The sequence below is a fragment of the Pieris napi genome, chromosome 4, assembly GCF_905475465.1.
Source record: "Pieris napi chromosome 4, ilPieNapi1.2, whole genome shotgun sequence".
Classification (NCBI taxonomy): Eukaryota; Metazoa; Arthropoda; class Insecta; order Lepidoptera; family Pieridae; genus Pieris; species Pieris napi.
The window spans coordinates 6334747-6355700 of NC_062237.1; the positions used below are offsets into that span (position 1 = coordinate 6334747).

The 20954-nt window shown below is 34.6% G+C and overlaps 3 protein-coding genes and 1 long non-coding RNA gene across 5 annotated transcripts; 3 read left to right on the forward strand and 1 right to left on the reverse strand.

The window, feature by feature from the left end:
• Positions 1–119: 119 nt before the first annotated feature.
• Positions 120–19570, reverse strand: LOC125048794 (cationic amino acid transporter 2-like). Of its 2 annotated transcripts, XM_047647684.1 has the most exons (14): positions 19079–19570; positions 18238–18486; positions 17666–17794; positions 16864–17019; positions 16234–16338; positions 15795–16081; positions 14985–15082; positions 13835–13974; positions 12557–12659; positions 11899–12047; positions 8284–8450; positions 7966–8074; positions 2778–2963; positions 120–1882 (listed from the first exon to the last, which is right to left on the reverse strand). In XM_047647684.1, exons 1-13 carry the CDS (start codon positions 19170–19172, stop codon positions 2824–2826), a joined length of 1926 nt encoding a protein of 641 aa, XP_047503640.1. In that variant the 5' UTR covers positions 19173–19570; the 3' UTR covers positions 120–1882; positions 2778–2823. The 2 variants fall into 2 exon arrangements, with proteins under 2 accessions (XP_047503640.1, XP_047503641.1); XM_047647685.1 differs by lacking the exons at positions 120–1882; positions 19079–19570 and adding an exon at positions 18615–18791 and having other exon boundaries at positions 2429–2963.
• On the forward strand, positions 3217–4667 carry LOC125048796 (lipase 1-like). The gene has a single exon (XM_047647687.1). It carries the CDS (start codon positions 3473–3475, stop codon positions 4646–4648), a length of 1176 nt encoding a protein of 391 aa, XP_047503643.1. The 5' UTR covers positions 3217–3472; the 3' UTR covers positions 4649–4667.
• On the forward strand, positions 4840–6095 carry LOC125048795 (lipase 3-like). Its single transcript, XM_047647686.1, has one exon. The coding sequence runs from the start codon at positions 4849–4851 to the stop codon at positions 6049–6051; it is 1203 nt and encodes a 400-aa protein (XP_047503642.1). The 5' UTR covers positions 4840–4848; the 3' UTR covers positions 6052–6095.
• Positions 9441–10537, forward strand: LOC125048797. Its single transcript, XR_007116874.1, has 2 exons — positions 9441–9809; positions 9896–10537. It is a non-coding gene; the product is annotated as an uncharacterized LOC125048797 (long non-coding RNA).
• Positions 19571–20954: the final 1384 nt, after the last annotated feature.

Below are 20954 nucleotides of genomic sequence, written 5' to 3' on the forward strand. Positions count from 1 at the left end.
CTCAGAACTACAATTATCTAAAAACAAAATCTGCAAAATAAAAATTATTTTTTAATTCTTATACGGGGATAACTTTATTCATGTTAACAAAAAGGGGTTGAATTAAAACAAAATAAAATTATTTTAAGTCAATTTATTAAGCTGAACAACAAGCGTTCTAAACGATTTAACAAAATGAAATATAAAATTAACTAACTCACTACCGCTGTCTCACAGCCAGATCGAATAATACTGAAGTTTACACTTCTAAGTACACGTAATACAATCAATAAAAAATATTATATAATAATAGTTAATGTCAAACTATTGGCAGTAAAATGTTGAAAAATCTGTCTTAAAAATTAAAATACAAAAAACCTTATGCTATGAAATGATAAAACGGGGTGTGTTTCCTCTTACACTATGCTAAAACAATACTTTGGCATAATACAAGAAACGGCAAATGAGATTCTACAATCCATTTGGTACTTATAGGCTACGCCTAGAGAGATAGAAATATCTTCCATATGTTTGACAAACTAAACGAATTTTGGTAAAATATTTTGCGCAATCACCACAGGCGCTGAAATTTTTTTTACATAAACATTTGTGAACCACATAAAACGTCCAATGTTGGACAATGATTTATGTATAATCACATGACATGGTAATTAATACCAAACATATTATAACAATAGTAAAATACAACGAGTATATTTTCTATGATAGTTTTCAAATTAAATTAACAATAATTCATCACTACCTAATAGGACGTAGTGAACGTTACAGATAAAAATATTTTTTTAGCAAATAGTTCTAAAAATGTACAAATTATTTGATGAAACGGAAATTATACAACTAATAATAACAAAGTTGTATATTAGGTTGGGGAAAAAGTCTTTTCGCATTATAGTATGTACGAACTTGTAATAAAATCTCTTTGGCTATACTATTTGTATCTGGCTGGTTTATGGTATCATTAAAAATTTAAATTTTAAAGAAGATCCAATTCAAATTAGGAAAATGTGTCATTTGTTGTGAGTACATCTTAATGAATCTAAACATTTCAAAATTTTACTACAAAACAGGTAAAATTGCATCGCAAGCCGCGAAATTTTTTTGCGATGTTTATGGACCTAGTGCAGTGTCTGTGAGATTAGCACAAATTTGCTTTAAGCGGAAATTTATCCGGAAGTTTCGATGTCAAAGATGCACGAAAAAGTGGAGCAAGATCGGCATATACATACACACAGTACAGTAGTTACGACGTATCTGAAGAACTGGTAATTGACCACAAAACAATTTTGGTGCATTTGAAAAAAACTGGGTACACAAAAAAGCTCGATATTTGGGTACCTCACGATCTCACTGAGAGTAACCAAATGAACCGTGTATTCATTTGTGATTCTTTATTACGACGTAATGAAACCGAACCATTTTTGAAGAAACTGGTAATGAAAAGTGGATCACGTACGACAAGAACGTGCGAAGTAGGTCGTGGTCAAAGGCCGGTCAGGCTTCACAGAATGTGGCTGTGTGTGTGGTGGGATTGGAAGGGCATTATGAGCTGATACCACCAGGCAGGACCATCGATTCTGAACTCTACTTCGAACAGTTCGAGATTAAAGCAAGAAGTTGAGATAAAGCAGCCGGAATTAATCAACAGAAGGGGTGTGGTTTTTCATCATGATAACGTTAGACCTCACACATCCACTCACAAAAATTAAGAGAGCTTAGCTGGGAGGTGTTAATGACCTTGCATCTTCAGATTTACACCTGTTTTGGTCTCTTCAGAATTCTTTAGACAGTGTCAGGCTAACATCACGAGAGGACTGCCACAACCAACTGTCGTATTTTGATCAGAAGCCCCAAAATTTCTACAGCCATGGGATCATGTCCCTACCTACAAGATAGAAAAAGTTATCAAACAAAATGGTACCTACGTACTTTAGTTAAACTATATTAAAAAATGTTTAAAAAAATGCGAAGAAACTTTTTCCCCAACCTTCAAACACGAGTACAAGTTTAGAAATATTTAATAATTTCATTATTTCGTCAACCGTATATCCTACTAGTACGAGATCCGGCTGTAGGATTAGTGCGCTCATCTGTTATTTGCTAACACCAAATTTTTATGTATATTTATAACTAGCCGTTTCGCGCCCGCTTTGCTGGACGAATTAAAATAAATTTTATGTTTCATTATTTTATTTTTTTTCATATTTTTATTATTCTTCTTTTTAACTTCCCGCTAAGAAAATTTAAATATTTCGAAAATCGAGTTTTTAACAGATGTTGACGTTTTGCGGTTCTAGGAAGCCTCTTTTGTTTTTATTAGCGGGAAAATTTTTCATAAAAGTAAAACAGAAATAAAAAAATGAAGGAACGTTGGAATTAAATAGATAGCCATAAACCATCTAGGAAAAATTTCGCATCGAATGGTGGTAGTTTCATGTCGATACGATCAGTGGTTTAAGCATGAAAGAGCCTCAAACGAACACCATTTTCTTTTTATATATTTAGATTAGGATAATGTATATTGTATATCTAACAAAGCCTCTTAATGGTTAACATTAATTGTCCTAAAAAACTAATTTATACTAAAATATTCCTAAACTAATTGCTAAAAAATGATAAACACTTATTCAAAGGTCGTAATTGCTTATACAGGTATAAAATGTTAGGGTGCGTCCACATCTGGCGAATATGCCGCGAATGTGCATTTTTTTTCACGTCATTTTTTTCACTTGACAATAATATTAGAAGTTAAATGCTTGATATAAAAGAGATGATGGTACCGGTAGGACTGGTTGGGATAGTAGGTTCAGCCGGGTCCGTTGAAGGTCATCCAAGGACGTGGGCAGCTCCAGCGTGCTGCAAAAGCGCCGTGTGGCTGTCATTGTGCAGCTCAGCCAATTGAACATCGGGTGAGCGCCGACGCTCCGCGCTGTGCCATGCGCCATATGTGAGGTAGATTAGGAGACCTACCAAGTAATAAATATTCATAATTGTAATTTATTTTTTCTAATTACGTAATATACAAATATTTCATAAGCGAATGAACTTGTAAGTTTATATTCCACTATATTAAATTTTTTGCACTTTAAGCATTAAATAAAATATGTGATATGTTAAATTAATGTAAATATAACAAATGAAATTCATCTTTGCATTCCTTTCCTTAGCTTTGATTTGAAACCCATGTTATATATTTCGTACTGATAAGACTATATCATAATTACGTTCACATTTAGGTATTAAGGTTAATAATAAATCCTCGAAAGAAATTGTTTTAAAAATCACTTCGACATTGACTAAACGAACACATTCGCAAGGTCAATATATACTATATAATATTATGTTCAACATTGTTGTTTTAATTAAGAAAGGTGAACTGATACACATTTACCGGCCATTCTACCCAAAACTGTGATAGGCTTGAGTTTATTTAATAAGTGTGCCTAAATATAAGATTTAATGTTCCAATTAAAAAATGGGTGTATTTAAAAGTGAGGTAATTTTTTTGTACTACACTTTCTTGAATGTAGTCGTCCCATGCGATATACGGGCGAGTGGGAGGCAAAGTTTCGAAGAATTGGCAACAAAATACGGACATCCTCCTCAAGAGTACCAAGTCACTACTGAAGATGGATACATTTTGACTCTCCATCGCTTTCCTGGAAGTCGCGATATACCTGTCCTACTTCAACACGGCACACTGGATTCTTCTGCGACATGGATCCTGAGAGGAAACGACTCACTAGGCATTACTTTGGCTAATGCCAATTATGACGTGTGGATGAGTAATCTTAGGGGCAACACGTACTCAAGAAAACATACATACTTAGACCCCGATACAGATGCGGCCTTTTGGGATATCGATTTGGACCATTTCGGAATATACGACTTATCGGCTATCATAGATTTCATTCTTCAAGTTACTGGCGCTAAGAAACTTAATGCTATTGGCCACTCAGCAGGGAACACGGTCTTTTACGTGCTCGGATCTATCCGACCGCAATACAACAGTAAAATAAATGTTTTAATAGCCCTCGCGCCAATAGCTTATTTTCATAGTAATCACAAACCCGTGGCGTGGCTAAGTAAGAACGCAGAAATCATTAACAATATTCTGTTAGCATTCAATATACATGAGCTATTAGGTGAAACAAAACTACAGCGAAAGCTCGCAAAATTGATTTGCTCCCAGCCTGATATAGGATATGAAATTTGTATGAATAGTCTGCTTTTTCCACTTGTAGGTTTTGACAATGAGGAGATAAGTCCAGAATTCAATCCGATAATATTCGGACATTTTCCCGCGGGATTTCCAAGGAAGACCTTGATACATTACTCGCAAATTTTTCAAAGGAAAAGTTTCGGACCGTTTGATTACGGCGATGATAACGTAAAGTATTACAATCGCACACGTCCACCAAGTTACAACCTGAGCGCAGTGTCGATGAGGATTATTTTGATAGCCGGTCAAAACGATAAGTTGGCACCACTCAAAAACGTTAACCGTTTGCGGAAAAACCTCCCTAATGTGGTTAAATATATCGTTCCTTCTCAGAAACGGTTCAATCATATAGATTTCACTTGGGGAGAGCATACAAAATTGATATTGTTCCCGATTATTTTCGACGCATTAGAAAATAATAATTACTGACATAAGAAACATCTTGAAATTTAGTGTACTAAAAATCCTATTTTTTTTTTTCAAATAATAAAGTCAGTTCAGTTCTATCGACACGTTTGATATAATTCCTAATTTTATTACACAAATAAACTTTAAATACATAATTATCATGATAAGGCAGTTTAGTGTGCCTTTGATATTACAAGGTACATTTACGCTTTACCTAAAATATGAAAATATTTCATTTTGACGTTGTGAATGTATTTAAAACAATTACTTTAATTATTTTGATAAATAGCAAAAGTGTATTTTTAAAAGAATCTGTGATAACCGCCATTGACCAGAGAGGAGATCGCTTGAACTTTACCGAGCTCGCGGTTTTGTTGGGGCTTCCTGTTGAAGAATACGACGTGATCACTGAAGATGGCTACATTCTCGGTATATACCGCATCCCTGGTCTACTAAAACCGCCCACTCTTCTTGTGCACGGTATAGAGCTAGCAGCTGACAGTTGGCTACTACGTGGGCACGCGTCTCTACCCATTGTACTAGCAAAATTAAACCATGACCTTTGGTTTGCAAATGTTAGAGGAAACGTATACTCCAGAAGACATGTCCACTTGAACCCGGATATTGATAAAGAATTTTGGGATTTCTCCTTCCACGAGCACGGCTACTACGACTTGGCGACTACTATTGACACAGTGTTAAACAAAACCAACTCATTACAAATAAATGCAATCGGTTATTCGCAAGGGTACATTACAGTACTCACGAGCACCAGACCCGAATATAATGCTAAAATTAATTTGACAATTTATCTCGCGCCGATAGCTTACTTAAACAAACTTCAACCACCTCTGTTGTATTCAATTGCATTTTCCCCTGAGATAAATGTTATTTTGAAGAAGCTAGGAATGTATGAATTCTTTGGATACAACAGCCAGCTAACTGTGAAATTGAGAAAATTGTGTACGGACCCCGAATTGAGCTACGCGGCATGCGCTTATGGGTACGCTTTCCCGATAGCCGGATATGATCCTGATCAGTTAGAACCTCCTTTCTATCGCATCACTAACTATTATTTTCCGGTTGGGTCATCGCGAAAGAATTTGATACACTTCGGCCAAATCGGACGGACTGGCAGATTGGCACAGTACGATTACGGTCCACTTAAAAATATGGCTGTTTACAACGCTTCTATTCCTCCAAAATATAATTTGACGAACGTACGCAGCCCTGTAGTCATTATGGTAGGGCGGGGAGACAAGCTGGCGACAATCGAGAATGCAGTAGCTTTACGATATCAGCTGCCAAATGTCAAGCAGTTTGTAGTGCTTCCGCGGACTGAAGCTAACCACCTTGACTTCATCTGGGGCAGGACTATGGCCGATTACTTGTATCCATATATTTTAAACGCTCTTGGTTATTAATAAATATTGAAATCATTATGATATTCTTAATTTGTTGACATAATTATGTACATTAAATAAGAATTAAATATCGATTTCATTCAGTGTATATCTTGTGAACGCGATACGCTTTTAAACATTATTACAGCTAAAATAATCTGTTCATTTGTTTTTACTTTTTAATGATATTGTCGAATCGTATGTTACTATAAAACAATCGTATAATGCTAAACACTTTTTTGTTTTGTTAACAAATCTCCATGTGAATCGAGATATTATTGTAGTTCAAATTGGTTTAGATAATTATGGCTGGCGAAATTATTCTATTATTAACCATAAAACTAGGCGTGCTATCCGCCTTAAGTGAGGAAGCAACGAACACAGAATATTTTACAATACAATATGGTCACCCCGCCGAAGAGCACCATGTCATCACTGAGGATGGATACATCTTGGGAATCTTCCACCTTCCCGGATATCGGGGTCTGCCTATGTTACTGATGCATGGTATAATGGACTCTAGTGATTCCTGGATCATCAGAGGTAACAACTCGTTAGGCATCACCCTCGCAAATTTAGGATACGACGTGTGGCTAGGAAACTGTCAGGGTAACCTCTACTCCCGGCGGCACGTGTACTTAGATGCTGAGAACGACGCATCCACTTACTGGAACTTTAGCTTCCACGAGCACGGACTTTATGATCTTCCAGCGATCATAGATTCGTGCTATCAAGAACTGGCACAGACAAGCTCAATGCGATAGGATTTTCACAAGGTAACACCATATTTTACGTGATGGCGTCCCTTAGACCAGAGTACAACGATAGAGTCAATTTGTTAATCTCCTTAGCGCCAATTGCTTTCTTAAGAAATCTAGGACCGCCTCTGTCACTTTTAATCGACGTTTCACCAGATTTAATAACCATTGGCAGGAGTTTGCAGCAGTATGAAGTTTTCGGAAATTCTATAACGGGTTTTATACACAGAGGTATATGTTCGATGCCCTTCTTAGGATACTTTTTATGTTCGTTTGGATTTGTGTTTCCAATAGCGGGCTATGATTTGTTAGAATATGATTACGATTTCCACTATCAAGTGACTCGCATGAAATTCCCTATGAGTATTTCTTTGAAAAATCTCAACCACTTTGCTCAAGTACGTAAACGTGGAAGGTTTTCACAGTTCGATTACGGATATGGGAATATTGAAGTGTATGGATCTGTAGAGCCTCCAGATTATGATCTAAGCAAAGTTACCATGCCTGTAGCACTGCTCTGTGGACAAAATGACAAACTGGCGAAACAAAAAGCTGTTGAGGTTTTGAAAGAGGCTTTGAGGAACACGGTCCAATTCACTCTACTCGAATACAAAGAGATGAACCACGTCGACTTCACGTGGGGAAAAAATATGGACAAATATTTGTTTCCTTACATTCTGCAAATACTTAACAAAAGTGTATAGCATATAAAATTACTTTTTCTAAATAATTAATTTTAAAAAAACTTTAGAAAACTTGGGTTGCTCGATAGATGAAAAATATGGCACAGAGCGCGCCACGCTTTTTCACAATAATACCAGTATTTTTTGTTCATTACAATTTTCAGCCTAAATTAGGAATTATTTTTCACTTTTTAGTTTGATGTGCTTTAAAAGCGTGTTTTTTACTTTTTTTAAACTATATTTATTTTCCACTTTTTAGTCCTAGCAGCAATACGTGTTGTCTCAATTTAATCCTATTGCTTTGTGGACTTAAAAAAATTTCATTGTTTTTTCGAGATAAACCTATGAAATTATTATATTGTCGCTGATTTATAAGTGTACAAAGTTTGAATTAAATCTGTCCGTTTAATATGGGTCAAAATCGAGTCCGAAGGAGTCGGTTACATACATACATACAGGTGAAGCTAATATAAAGCGTGTAATAAGATACTGACCAGCAGCTAGCCAGACGGAGAATCGAATCCACGTCATGTAGTCGAGATTCAGCATTAAGTAAACGTTGATGAGAATACTGAGACCGGGCAGCCACGGTACCAGAGGAACCTGTGAATATAATACAAATACATTTCAAACAAATGTATAAGGGTACAAAAAACATACAAATCTATGTTCATTGTCGATACAAGCGTGTCGACATATACAAGTCATACTGCGAATAAATCTGCAATTTTTATATGTAACCAGGTTTTTTTCAATCAGTCCATAAAACACCAAAAATAAATCAACGAGATACTCTTAGTAATAAAACTCACCGAGAAAGCGAGTTTCTTGTCTGAAACGGGTTGCCGCGAGATCGCGTAGAGCGTGGTGAGCACCAGGAAAGATCCCACCACCACCGCCGCCAACGGGCCTGGAGCGCCTGACAGGATCGCGTCCCCGTGTCCACTGATGCTGCCCATCATCAAGAAACACCAAACGCCTAGTCACAAATCATAGTATATATATTATTATATCAATGATTATTTTCGTTAAACATTATAATTAAAATTAATTTAATAACGTAATAATATATATTAATATACGTAATGTGATGATGTAGTCATAATCAACTACATTGATATGACTCATAATGTAATTGCAACTTCTATTCTACCTTTGAAAACAAATTTGCACGCCATTATGGGTGACAGAATATGTGAACTTTAGATTGTACCACCATAACATTTTTGTACCATTTTCTTGTAAATAAATTATTATTATTACGCAAGATTCTTGTCTATCATTTGTTGCGTACGTTAATCTGATAAATTTACCGTCAACCTATCTCAAATATATAACAATTCATCCTTAGATATATATCCAAATGCACAAGCTTCGAGTTTGTAGGTACAAAAAGGTAATAGTAATACATTCTGGTATTCAAATCGTAAATGGTGACTTAATTTCGAGATTTATCAATTAATCAGTTTAAACTTAATTTAACTTTAAGAGTGGAATACATTTTTAATTGTGTACCCTTATTCATTTATTATTGTAATATGTGCGTAATAAGAATTTGCTTATTATTATTATTATGCCGTGAAGGATAATCACAACATGTAATGTCTTAGACCCAGAAATCAAAAATAGGAATAAAACTAGTCAATGAAACAGACGCAGAAATGTGACTACACTATTTGAAAGTAACGCGTCTTCATAAATTTCTTAACAATTATAAAAACAACTTTACCTCAAATATTATCTAAGAACCCTTTATCGCAGTTAAGCTATTACATAGACTTTATCGCGGGCTTTGAGCGCGGTGTCCGAATCAAGAAATTCCGTAACGAAATAAACCTAACACACGATGACGTAATACAGATGCGGCCAATACGCGTCTGAGCGGGACAGAACGCATACTGCGTCTCACATCGGTTTAGGGCCAGTTTTTTGATCCGTAGTAAAAAATGGTTTTACCATTTGATACATTAACTATAGTTAAATGAATAACCATTGGTAAAATCGTAAATGCGTTTTTCAATGCCTTTTTTAACTATAGTTAATCTTAACAATTTGTCAATTTGTTGCCAGTGCAATGAGCAATGACATCCCAAAAAATGTGGTTGTTTTTTGTGGGGAACATTTATTTTGTATGACAACACTAGACATATTGAGTGAATGAAATCCATTTTTGCCATCTTCATTCGTTATTTGCGCTTAGAAGAGTTTGAAGTGTCAAATTAATCTAAATAACACGATATAAATAAAGTTGTTTTTCTGTGTTTTAATACGGTTTACACTTTTTACGATACTTAAATATATAAATAACGATATCCGCAAACAGCCAACGGTCAAATAAGTAAGTACAAACATATTTTCGTGTTATTTATTCCGGTTTATCTTGTGTTTCGTAATAGAAAGTAATACATTTATATTTTGTTAAAGGGACCATACTGCTAACTTCGCCAAAAAAGAAACTGCAATACTGGTGATGCTTCTCAAGGATTACACAGTCGTAACCTGCAAACAACTGATCACTGCAGCAATCTACAAAAAGATGCAGCTTGGAAATCTCTGTGACGTTTTCAACTCAGATGGGTCTAGACACCGACGTGTTAAATTTAATATACATTTAATGAAGGTGTAGGCACATTTTTATATTTATTCTTGTATAGCTGTGTCCTACAACAAAAGGAAAAAATCTTTTAACCCTTTGGAAACAAGGAAGCGGATTATGATCCACACGGATAAAAAAAATTGAGTTTTTGAAACAAAGACAAATAAGAGAGGATGATTTGTTCAATTATGCTAAGGAAGAGCATCAAAAACATTTGCTACACCAATGAGAGGCCCACCAAAAATCCATACTGCATAAAGAGGAGGTGCACCAAAAAGTGATGCAGCAGATGGAAGAAAGGCACAATAAATATATGTAGCAGCAAAAAAAGTTGCATCAAATTGAGGTGAAATGCAAGAAGAAACAATTAGAAAATATTTAATTGCTACTTTAGGGTTTCATGTAAATGTTGTAATGTTTTTTTAATAAAAATGGTTTGTATTTAAGTTATAATTAAACAGTTTATTAATAAAGTCAAATGTTTTATTTATAAATTCTTGTAACAAAGTAGGTAGATGCTAACTCACAAATGTAATAAAAGCCCTAAAGAATATCATAGGTCCCTAACTAATGTGTAGCTGTAGTTTTTAGTATAAGTACATACTTGTATGTACTTATAATAATTATAAGTTAATATTATTAGTAATATATAAATAATATTAACTCTAATTCATTATGTATTCTATTGCCTATAATATTAACTTATAATAATTATAAGTTAATATTATAGGCAATAAAACACATAATGAATTAGTAATATACTTAATTATATACTGCTGCGGTTCTGTAACTAGTAATGAAGCAAAATAGGTTTGTATGAGCTGCTGTCTATATATACTCATGTTCTTGTATTTTATTTAATTATAATAATTATAAGTTAATATTATAGGCAATAAAACACATAATGAATTAGTAATATACTTAATTATATACTGCTGCGGTTCTGTAACTAGTAATGAAGCAAAATAGGTTTGTATGAGCTGCTGTCTATATATACTCATGTTCTTGTATTTTATTTAATTATAACAATTATAAGTTAATATTATAGGCAATAAAACACATAATGAATTAGTAATATACTTAATTATATACTGCTGCGGTTCTATAGTTAGTAATGAAGCAAAATAGGTTGGTATGAGCTGCTGTCTATATATACTCTTGTTCATTGGCAGTTTAAGATCATTCCCAATTTCAGTAACAATCCAGAGCACTGTTCCCTTCGATAGGGGGTAACAGTGACAAAAATCTACATCATCCCAGGTTTCTAATTTCGGATGACATTGCCTAAATATTTTTGGTCACTCATTGACACATTCTCATATAATATTATCGTCTTCTTCATCGTCTCATTAATTAAAGTATCTCAATATGTTTAAATTCATCATTAGATAGTAATAAACGTATTTATCATAGTTTGATTTCTGTGACAAACAGCTGTTACTATATAAATTACCAGCGGCCATCTTTTTAACCCTCCGATACTGAGTAGTTAACTTTTTTGCCTAATGGTTAGATATTTTACCATTGGATGCTCTTACCACGGATCAAAAAACGCATTTTGCTGATATTTAACTAATAGTAACGATTTTTTACCAATAGTTGAGTTAACTACGGATCAAAAAACCGCCCCTTAGCGTGATCGGATAGGCGTGTTGGTCTGAGTCTGGTAGAGTGGTAGATTGAATTAATATCAAAGAAAAAAAATACTGCAAAAAATAAATAAATAATTATATTGCATAAGTTTATACAAAATTATATATGCAATAGCTTTACCGCGGCAGTCCCCGAGTAACACACGTATTTTTATTAAATAATTAATAGTAAAATATACCGTATAACGTGACGAGTATGTTGACAGTCGTGGCACTGAGCTGTGTGGGCGTGGTCAGGCCGTCCACGTTAAACACTTGACGTACGCATCCTCGCATGCTCATACGTGTTGTTTCACTCGCAGTGCGCGTACTCTGTGTACGCTCGTATCTACCGACCAATTATAATATTTGGGAGTGAAATGTTTAAAAAATTCCTGTAACAAGTTGATAAGATTCTGTCGGCAAAGGTATATAGGGTGTAAAAAGTTGAATGAGGCCTTTTACCGCATCTTAGAAATACCAAATTGTATACATCTTTTTCTATACCGTTATGTATACTAGATGTGGATAAAGTTAAGAATACTGGCAGTAAATATCAATTTAGAGTCATTTTGACAATCATAAGTATACAGTACTGTACCTACAGTACAGATAAATTATATTTGACATAAACTTTTGCCCACAATTTTGGTTTAACTGAAGCTTGACAGTCATGTCTGTGATTAAATTTCAATTTACAGCAAGCAATGTATAATGCTGTATGTATGACTTTGCTGTTGTTTATTAATAAAATTATGTCATGTACAAGAGTTATATATATATTTTTTTTAAAACAATATATTTTTAAAGCATTTCAAAACATAATAAACAAATAGAAATAAAAAAATCCCTCTGTACCTGAGTAAAAGCACACAGGAGGCGACCATGGAGTAGGCTAGCAGTGTGCCGATGGACATCATATGAATTAACTGCTCCAACTCGAATAACATCGCGAGCGTGCCTGCAACGTCATATAACCTTAAATTTAAAATTATTATTACGTGCTTTTATATTAGGGAGCGTTCAAGTATTACGTAACGAATTTTTTTTCTTTTGTAAAACGTTACGATGCGGGGCGGGGATTGAATTACGTGTTATTGTTAATATTATTTTCTACTTACACCACATAATAGTAACTAAATAGTCACTACGTGGTCACGAAACGCTTTACTAGACTTGGGTACTGAAAACGTTACGGCGAGTTCATGGGGGGGGGGGGGGGGGGGTGTTTTGTCAATAATCTCCAAAAATTGCGTTGCGCAATACTTGAACGCTCCCTCCCCAAGCACCAACACAGCCAAAAGGCCTTAACGCTACTCTAAAAAAATTATTATTATTGTCAAAATTCTATGTTAATAATATATTCCATTTCGAGTTCAGGGACCTACCATGACGTCATGAAGCTAGTAAATCCTTAGGTGATAATAAAATATTCTGTTATTTCGTATCATAGGCAAAGTTAGGTCAGTGATTACGTGACTACCAAAAATACCAAAAATAATAGTACTTATTTCAGAACTATGTTTTATGACGTCCGTATAAAGGCCAATGGTGACGAAAAGAGGGAATCACTTTTAAAACTAGGTTAGTTTCCAGTATGAGTTAACTTTCCCAGAATGTAAATATTTATTTAAAAAACCATTGCCGCTAGAACCCTTGGTATCGGCCTCAGAGATCGGTATTTGTTTTCTGATGATTTAATTTTTTACAGGCAAGTAGGTACAAGCTATGACAATTACGCATATAGAAAAAGTTCTATAGTGCACAGCCGGGGTTCGAAGTTCGTTATACCTCAGAGATAATAGTCCGACGCTCAAAACACTAGGACTCCTTATTTATTTAAAATAAAACTTTGGGGGCCTCATAGCCTAGCGGTCTTATGAAGTGGCAGCTAGGTGAGGGGTACCGGGTTCGATTCCCGGTTCGAGGGCAAGTTTTAATTTAATTTAAATTTGTTCTTGGCCTTTGGGAGGGTTGTGCGGTACCGGGCGAGTGCCTAAACCGTACATGGAGGACATGGTCGAATTTCTAAGGCAAAAAGTACGAATTATAAAAATCTTATACTTGACGCTGGCTAATGCACAAACCGTGCCAGAGCCATATAAAAAAATATAAAAAAATCGTTTTAATATGTACCTGTAAAAAGCCCCGCAACAACTGTTCCAACAATCGGTGTATGGAACTTCTCGCTAACTCCTCCCATGAAACGGAAAAGCAATCCGTCCGCTGACATCGCGTAAATTATACGTGGCAGAGGAAATACCGAACCCAGAAGACTGCAATATTAAAATACATAATAAAATATGTGCAACGAAATATGACGAACACATAATCAGCCTCGACTCAGAATATTACGAAACATACGGCTTATCTATGCCGATATTCTAGAATTTCTAATCGATATAATATTTTATTTCAAGTTTATTTAATAATAAAACAATTTTTTAGATCAAGGATCCGCGAATATAGAGGACACCGTGAGCCATTTCTGCCAAAACCCTCACAGCTGTGATACTTTTTGACATTCAACACCTTTTGTCTTCAGTCACCGTGACTACCGTACTTTAAAATTATGAAAAATAATTGTAAATACATAACTTCAATCCGGTAAAAAATTGTTTGATTATTAAATGTGTGAAAGTTATGTCAATAAAAGACAATACTCAAGTTTATTTTACAGGAAAAAACTTATATCTAAAATTACGCTAGTTATACAAACAAAAATAGTCAGGTTTATCTGACGCTGAACTAGGTGTGAACCTGTATTTCAGCAGCAACAGCGCCTATCCCCTTAAATATAACAGACAAAAAATGGAGGAGGCTATCCTACTCGCAAACGTCTAGCTAGCGAATTCCACGAGATTTCCAATATAGAAGCCGCGCGCTTCTATGTGTGCGTTGCGTGTACGCGTTTTGTCATAGTGTGATATTGTTTACGCCAACGCGAGTCATTTATTCGTCATTTTTTTTGGAAGTTATAGTACCAATGGTGGCGGTAACCCATGGTTACACTGATAGACCGAGCTTTAGCTAATTAATACCGCCATATAATTTGCGTCACAAATTAATTGAATATTAAATATTTTTTTATGTATATAACTCTGTCTTTGTTATTTTGATATTTAGTAGCCATTTAATTGAGTCAATTATCCAATATATCAAACTATTTACAGTAATATATCATAAATTAAAAAAAATATAACGGACACATACACGTACAATTGTGCGTACTAAACCGTGTAGGTCTATTGTGATGACATAAATATAAAGTTAATTGTAAAAGTACCTTGAGCAAAGAGCGCAAACGGCACCAACGCTGACAGCATATTTGGCCCAACTCCATCCCAATTGATCAAACACATACGGGAACGGTGCCTTTTCGTCCTGCAATACACGTAGTATACTATTAACAGAAGCAATGAAACGAATCAAACGACAACTTAACATTTAATGATTAAAAAGAAAAGGGTGCGCGTAAGGAGTTATACTTCTTTGGCATTATTAAAAATAGTTTTTAATTGCATGCAAATAATTAATTACAATTAAATAGTCAAAGACTGGAAAAGGAGTCATTATAGTCAATAAAGTTCAGTTTACATTTGAAAAATTAAATAAATATTTATTATTATTCTCATACATTAAGTGTAACATAAATTCCATTATTATTCGAATGTTGTTTTTAAATTATGTCCAATGCCGTAGCATCTTCCGTGGGCAACTTCATTCTGTTAATTTTGTGTCACGGTGCGCGCGCATCGTAAAATTTCACTCTCATCAATGTTTCATATAAACGCGCCTAAAGAAGTATAACTTCAAAAAAAATCAAAGGATATTGGCAACAAAAATTTAAGCCACTATTAAATCAATTTACAATCCCATATGAGAATATCGCTATAACAGGTGACGTGTAGCTCAAAATAGTTTTGTAAAATATTCGTATACGTCCATATACAGTTCCATATATGTATTCGATATAATTTTCAAGAGGATTCTCTTTATACAAGTTTTCACTTCAAATTAGTTCCTTATACGCCCATGGCACATGTAGTTGTTCTTTTTAAAAGTTCGATTTTACATATTGTTCAAGCTGTATTACCTGCATATAGTAAGGCAAGACAAGTGTGAGCACGCAAGACACACCGCAGTAGGCAAGGAACACAACTAGCAACGAAGCGACCACAGCAAAGGGTATGCTTTTCTGGGGTCTACGCGCTTCTTCGCCGGCCGTTGCTACGCAGTCGAAGCCTATGAAGCCGTAGAAGCAGACAGCCGCGCCCCGGATGATCCCAGCGATCCCGTAAGGGGCGAAGCCGCCGCTACCGAAGTCCCGCCCCCCACCTTTCGGGACTTCTTCTGCTGGTATGCGCCAGTTTTTCGTATCAGCTGGAATTGTTAATACTGGTTAAGGCAAGTTGGGGTATATCCCAAAATTTCCAAAATTTATTTTGTTTTAGATAAGTTATGAATTGTTTTATTTTTAAATTAATTAACGAATATAAAATTATTCAGCTAAAAATGGATAATTCAAGTTATACCTTTGAAGGAGCCCGATATTATGACAAACAGCACAACACATAAATTCACGCCGGTACAGAAGTTGTTGAACTTTGTCGACTCTTTCACGCCAAACGCGAGCGATACTGAAAATATACATTATTCATAAACATATTAGGTTGTTATTATTTTTTAGAACAGTGGGTGAACGGGCAGGAGCCTCGTGATGTTAAGTGATACCGCCGCCCATAGACACTCAATGACAGAATGCTCACGATTGCGTTGCCGTCCTTTTAAAAATGAGTACGCTCTTCTCTTGAAGGATCCTAAGTCGAATTGGTTCGGAAATACTTAAGTGGGCAGCTGGTGTTACGGGAAATTATAAGCTTATATAGAATTTATACTTCAAGTTGTAGCCTGGTCAGCTTTAGGATATTAAAGTAAAAACTTCATCTTAATTTTATTAAAATTATTCCTTGTATAGCAGGCATTCAGGAGATTGAATATTTGTTGTATCCATTTTGTTATAAATAAATAGATTCTATTAACCCAAATTATAATTTCGCCAGTGAACACATCTGTATAATTAAATTTAAAGTACTAAAAAGGCATCAGTTGCCTAATAGAAACTATATTAGTTCATTGTTATGATGATATAATTGTGTTCTTACCAGAAAAGATCATTATGACAGTAAAGGCAAAAATATCGGGATATTTGGCAAGATGTGGTGAATCCATAGGCATCCATTCAAGTAAGCGGCTGGATATTGCCTTGTCTAACAGTGAATCCAGATACTCGCTCAATGCCTTAGTTACAGAGGCTGCACCTAGAGTCAAATTAAGTGTATTATTACTGACCAGCTCATTGGAGTTTTATATTGAAATTACATAAATATAATAGACGAGTGTCTCTGTCACGTGTTCTGGACATAGGCTTCCTCCATTTTCGTCCAGTTAGCCCATGGAGGCAGTCAGAATGCACTTATTCATAATTTTTATGTTTCTTATGTATTTGGCAACCCATAAAAGTTAATCGTAATTATTTCTACTATCATAATTAAGCTCCAGTCAGTTGTGACCAGTTATATAAAAGTAATTTTGTAAACTTTATATATAACTAAAGACTTACATAATGTGAACGACAGTTTATGCTCTAATAAATGCCGATTATAAATGTATCTGTCTTTTTAAAAATGTATTTCTATATAAGTCTCCTGTCACAGTGTCTAGCAAAAATCCTCTAAAATTGCTTAATATGTAAATTCGGTAGGTCTTATGTGATAAGGTACAATTTTTTTTGTATGTTTAAAGATTAAAAATACTTATAAACCTTAATTTTCTCATCTCTACCACCAACTCTGATTTTTAATAGCAATATTAGTGCTGCAATAATCTTCTAGGCAAAACAATGTTTGCCATGTCAGCTAGTGTAGAATACCAATCATAAATTATTTATTATTACCAATAACATACCTATTATATATTCAAGTATGAGATTCCATCCAATAATAAACGCAATAAACTCTCCAACACATACATAACTGTACACATATGCTGACCCTGCCTTTGGGACACGAGCACCAAACTCTGCATAACACAGACCTAGAATAAATACAAGACTTGTTTTATGTTATAAACAGACAAAAGCATTTACTTTATGTACCAATCACATAGAGAGTCTGTCTATTTAGCTAATAATGTCAACCAGATATTATATATCAATTTGAATTATTAAGATAAGAAGTTGTGAGCCTTTTCTAATAAGGTATTACTAAATCAACCCTGACTATAATTATTATGTTTTCATATCATGTCAAAGAACAACCAATTCCTTAATACATAGTATAAGTGAATTTCATAAGCGTCAATTTCAATTTCAATTTGTTTTGTAACTTGTTGTTACTATGTTTAATGAAAGTATTTTCGTGGGAATCAAATCTTTGAGGTCAATACAGAAAATTCATCACTGACTCGTGAGATCAGCATCAACTACACTTACACTACCTTTTATTCCATTATATTTAAATGTTAGTAATAGGACATACCTGCAAAAACACTTGCAACAGCTGCTAACAGGAATGACAAGACCACAGCTGGACCTGCATAGTTTTTGGCAACATCTCCAGCTAATACATAAACTCCTACTCCAAGTGTACTACCCACTCCCAGTGCAGTCAGGTCCAAAGCTGAAAGTACTCTTGCCAAACGAGCTACTCCCTCCTCTGCTGCCTTGCGTCGAGACAGCACACGGTATGCCAGTCCTAGGGCTCTGACAGCCCCAGCTTTCAGACCACCTTAAAATAATTGTTTGTAAGTAAAATCTAGCCAATGGTGGTAAACCAAGACATAATCTGTATGAAATATAACTATGTTTTTACTTAACTACTTTCATTGCATTATTTAATAATACAATTACTTTTACCTAGAAATAAAATCACCACCCACATCACTGAATACAACCGCAGCCGGCGGACACATCAATTGATTTGGTTCAATAACTTTTCAATTGGACTGATCAATCATTCAACAATATCAATTGATATGTCTCGAATTGGCATGGGCCATTTTTATTACTAATTTAAATTTAAGCCTCTTTTCTCAATCAATACTAAAGGTGATGCAAATATATATTTATTTAATAATTGAAGATAGTGCAAATTTTGTAAGTTAAGGATTTGTTAAGTGTGCTTGTCTCATAACAATCATTTTATATCTTCTGGACAGAAAGGTAAGGTCAGGTAGAAACATAGAAGGTAATATTAAAGTGGTAACCACTATAATAAAAAATAACTACTAAGTGGTTATTTTTTTAGAATTCAGATTGAATAGGAAAGTCGTCGCTTGTTTAATTATTAAATTAGTAGATATAATGTTTACTTATCTTACCGTTACTATATGCTTGTTTGATAGAAAGACCATTCCTGGAATCTCCACGTGCATTTCGAGTATTAGTATACCCATTATCCTCAGGAAAACTCATTTTTATGCAGCCGCATATAACCTCTTCTTACACGTACAATATGCACTAATTAATAAATTACTCGAATTTGAAATTTTAACAATAAACAAGGTTTAACACCGTAGTTGTGTTAAGCATAAATGTTACCGTTGCAGTGTAGATCAAGACGTAGGTAATAGAAATATAAGTTTCATGATCGTATTTCACTTAATTTCTTGCATCATCTGAATCCTGATTAGTCCTGTGTCGGTTATGAACGACCGAGTCAAAACGACCGAGTCCCAACAATCGCGTGATTGATACAATCGTTCACAGCCGCTATATCTCAATCATGTTTGACCGACACGACCGTTCGGTCTCAAAGCGAACGCTATGAAATGGTAGCTCCTCGGTTACTATCGGCTCTCGGTCTCATAGAATATTCGCGATTGACAAACACTCGGTTAATCTCTGAAGACCGAAACTAGGGTCAAGCTATATTGAACTTTAATACTAAGGTGGGAAGGTAATAATTTTCTTTCGTATCTCGATTCAAGGAAAAAATGTTCGTAACACGTAGATATTAAGGGCTATTTTAACACGTGGATTTTAACACGCTTTTTGTTTACGGTCAAATTCTAAATGTAAACAATCGCCGTTGTAATTATTTCACTTATGATTTGTGTAAGCATTTAAATTTATAGAGTCAATTATTATTATTTAAAGTTATTAGTTGGAGATTGTGATTATTTAGACTCTTAACTTCGCTTTGGATATTTAAAAAATAGTAAGTATTGTTTTATATATTCGTAGGGGTGCCGTTTTATTTCTAAATCATAATTTAAAATAGCATATTAATTTTCTTTGTTTATTGGATTTTAATAAAACATTTTTCATTTTTTAAGTTTTTATACTAGGAATCAGTACCTAGCTTATTTCCTGTAAACTACGAAATTGTCGAACGATGGTCATTTAATTAGCTCTACGCCGGTCGCCGCCTTTTGTTTTGCACTCAACGAACGGTGACCGATCGAATCTTTTGACTCGGTCACGAGTGTGATCGGTCACGATCGACCCGGGTCGCGAGAAATGAACGACCGACACAGGCCTAATCCTGATTATTTAATTTCAAACACATAACACATTTCAAATTTCAAGGTGTCAGCGGAAATTGTTCAATATTGGTGTCAGATCATCTAAATTCTAATGTCTATATTTATTGTCTATAGCGTTTAATGACTGTTTTGTCAGTATGGTTCTTCTAGAACAAAATAAAAAAATATTTCAAAGAAATCACGTTGACTGGTAACTTTCATACGAAACTCTTAAGCCTAAAATTATGTAGAATACATAATTTTACAAAATAATGTAGGTATATTAATATGTAACCTAGTCACAGCATATAATGAGACTTTGTCTATCAATGTATACATATTACATAATATTATATATCCTATCCATTAGAAGTATTATACCATATTATGGGTATGTTCCGATATACACTGCGAGTACTGTATAGTGCTCCCACTGTTCAAAAATTTGTTCCGCTATGGACTGCAGTATACAGCCGCAGCGTCCTAGGAAATATATGACGTCACAAATCCCCGCTATACTTCTACTGCGAGCACTGGCGTTTTCGAGGTAAGGTACTCGCAGTGCTTTGATCACGTGATCAATCAAAACCACTTGAATGCCTAACGGCTGATATAACTTACAGTTTAATAACAAACATTTAAAATTCTAACTTACTTTCTTTGTAGTATTAATTCAATTGACAGTTAATATTAATATAGATTTTTTTAATGCGATAATACTCCAATAATA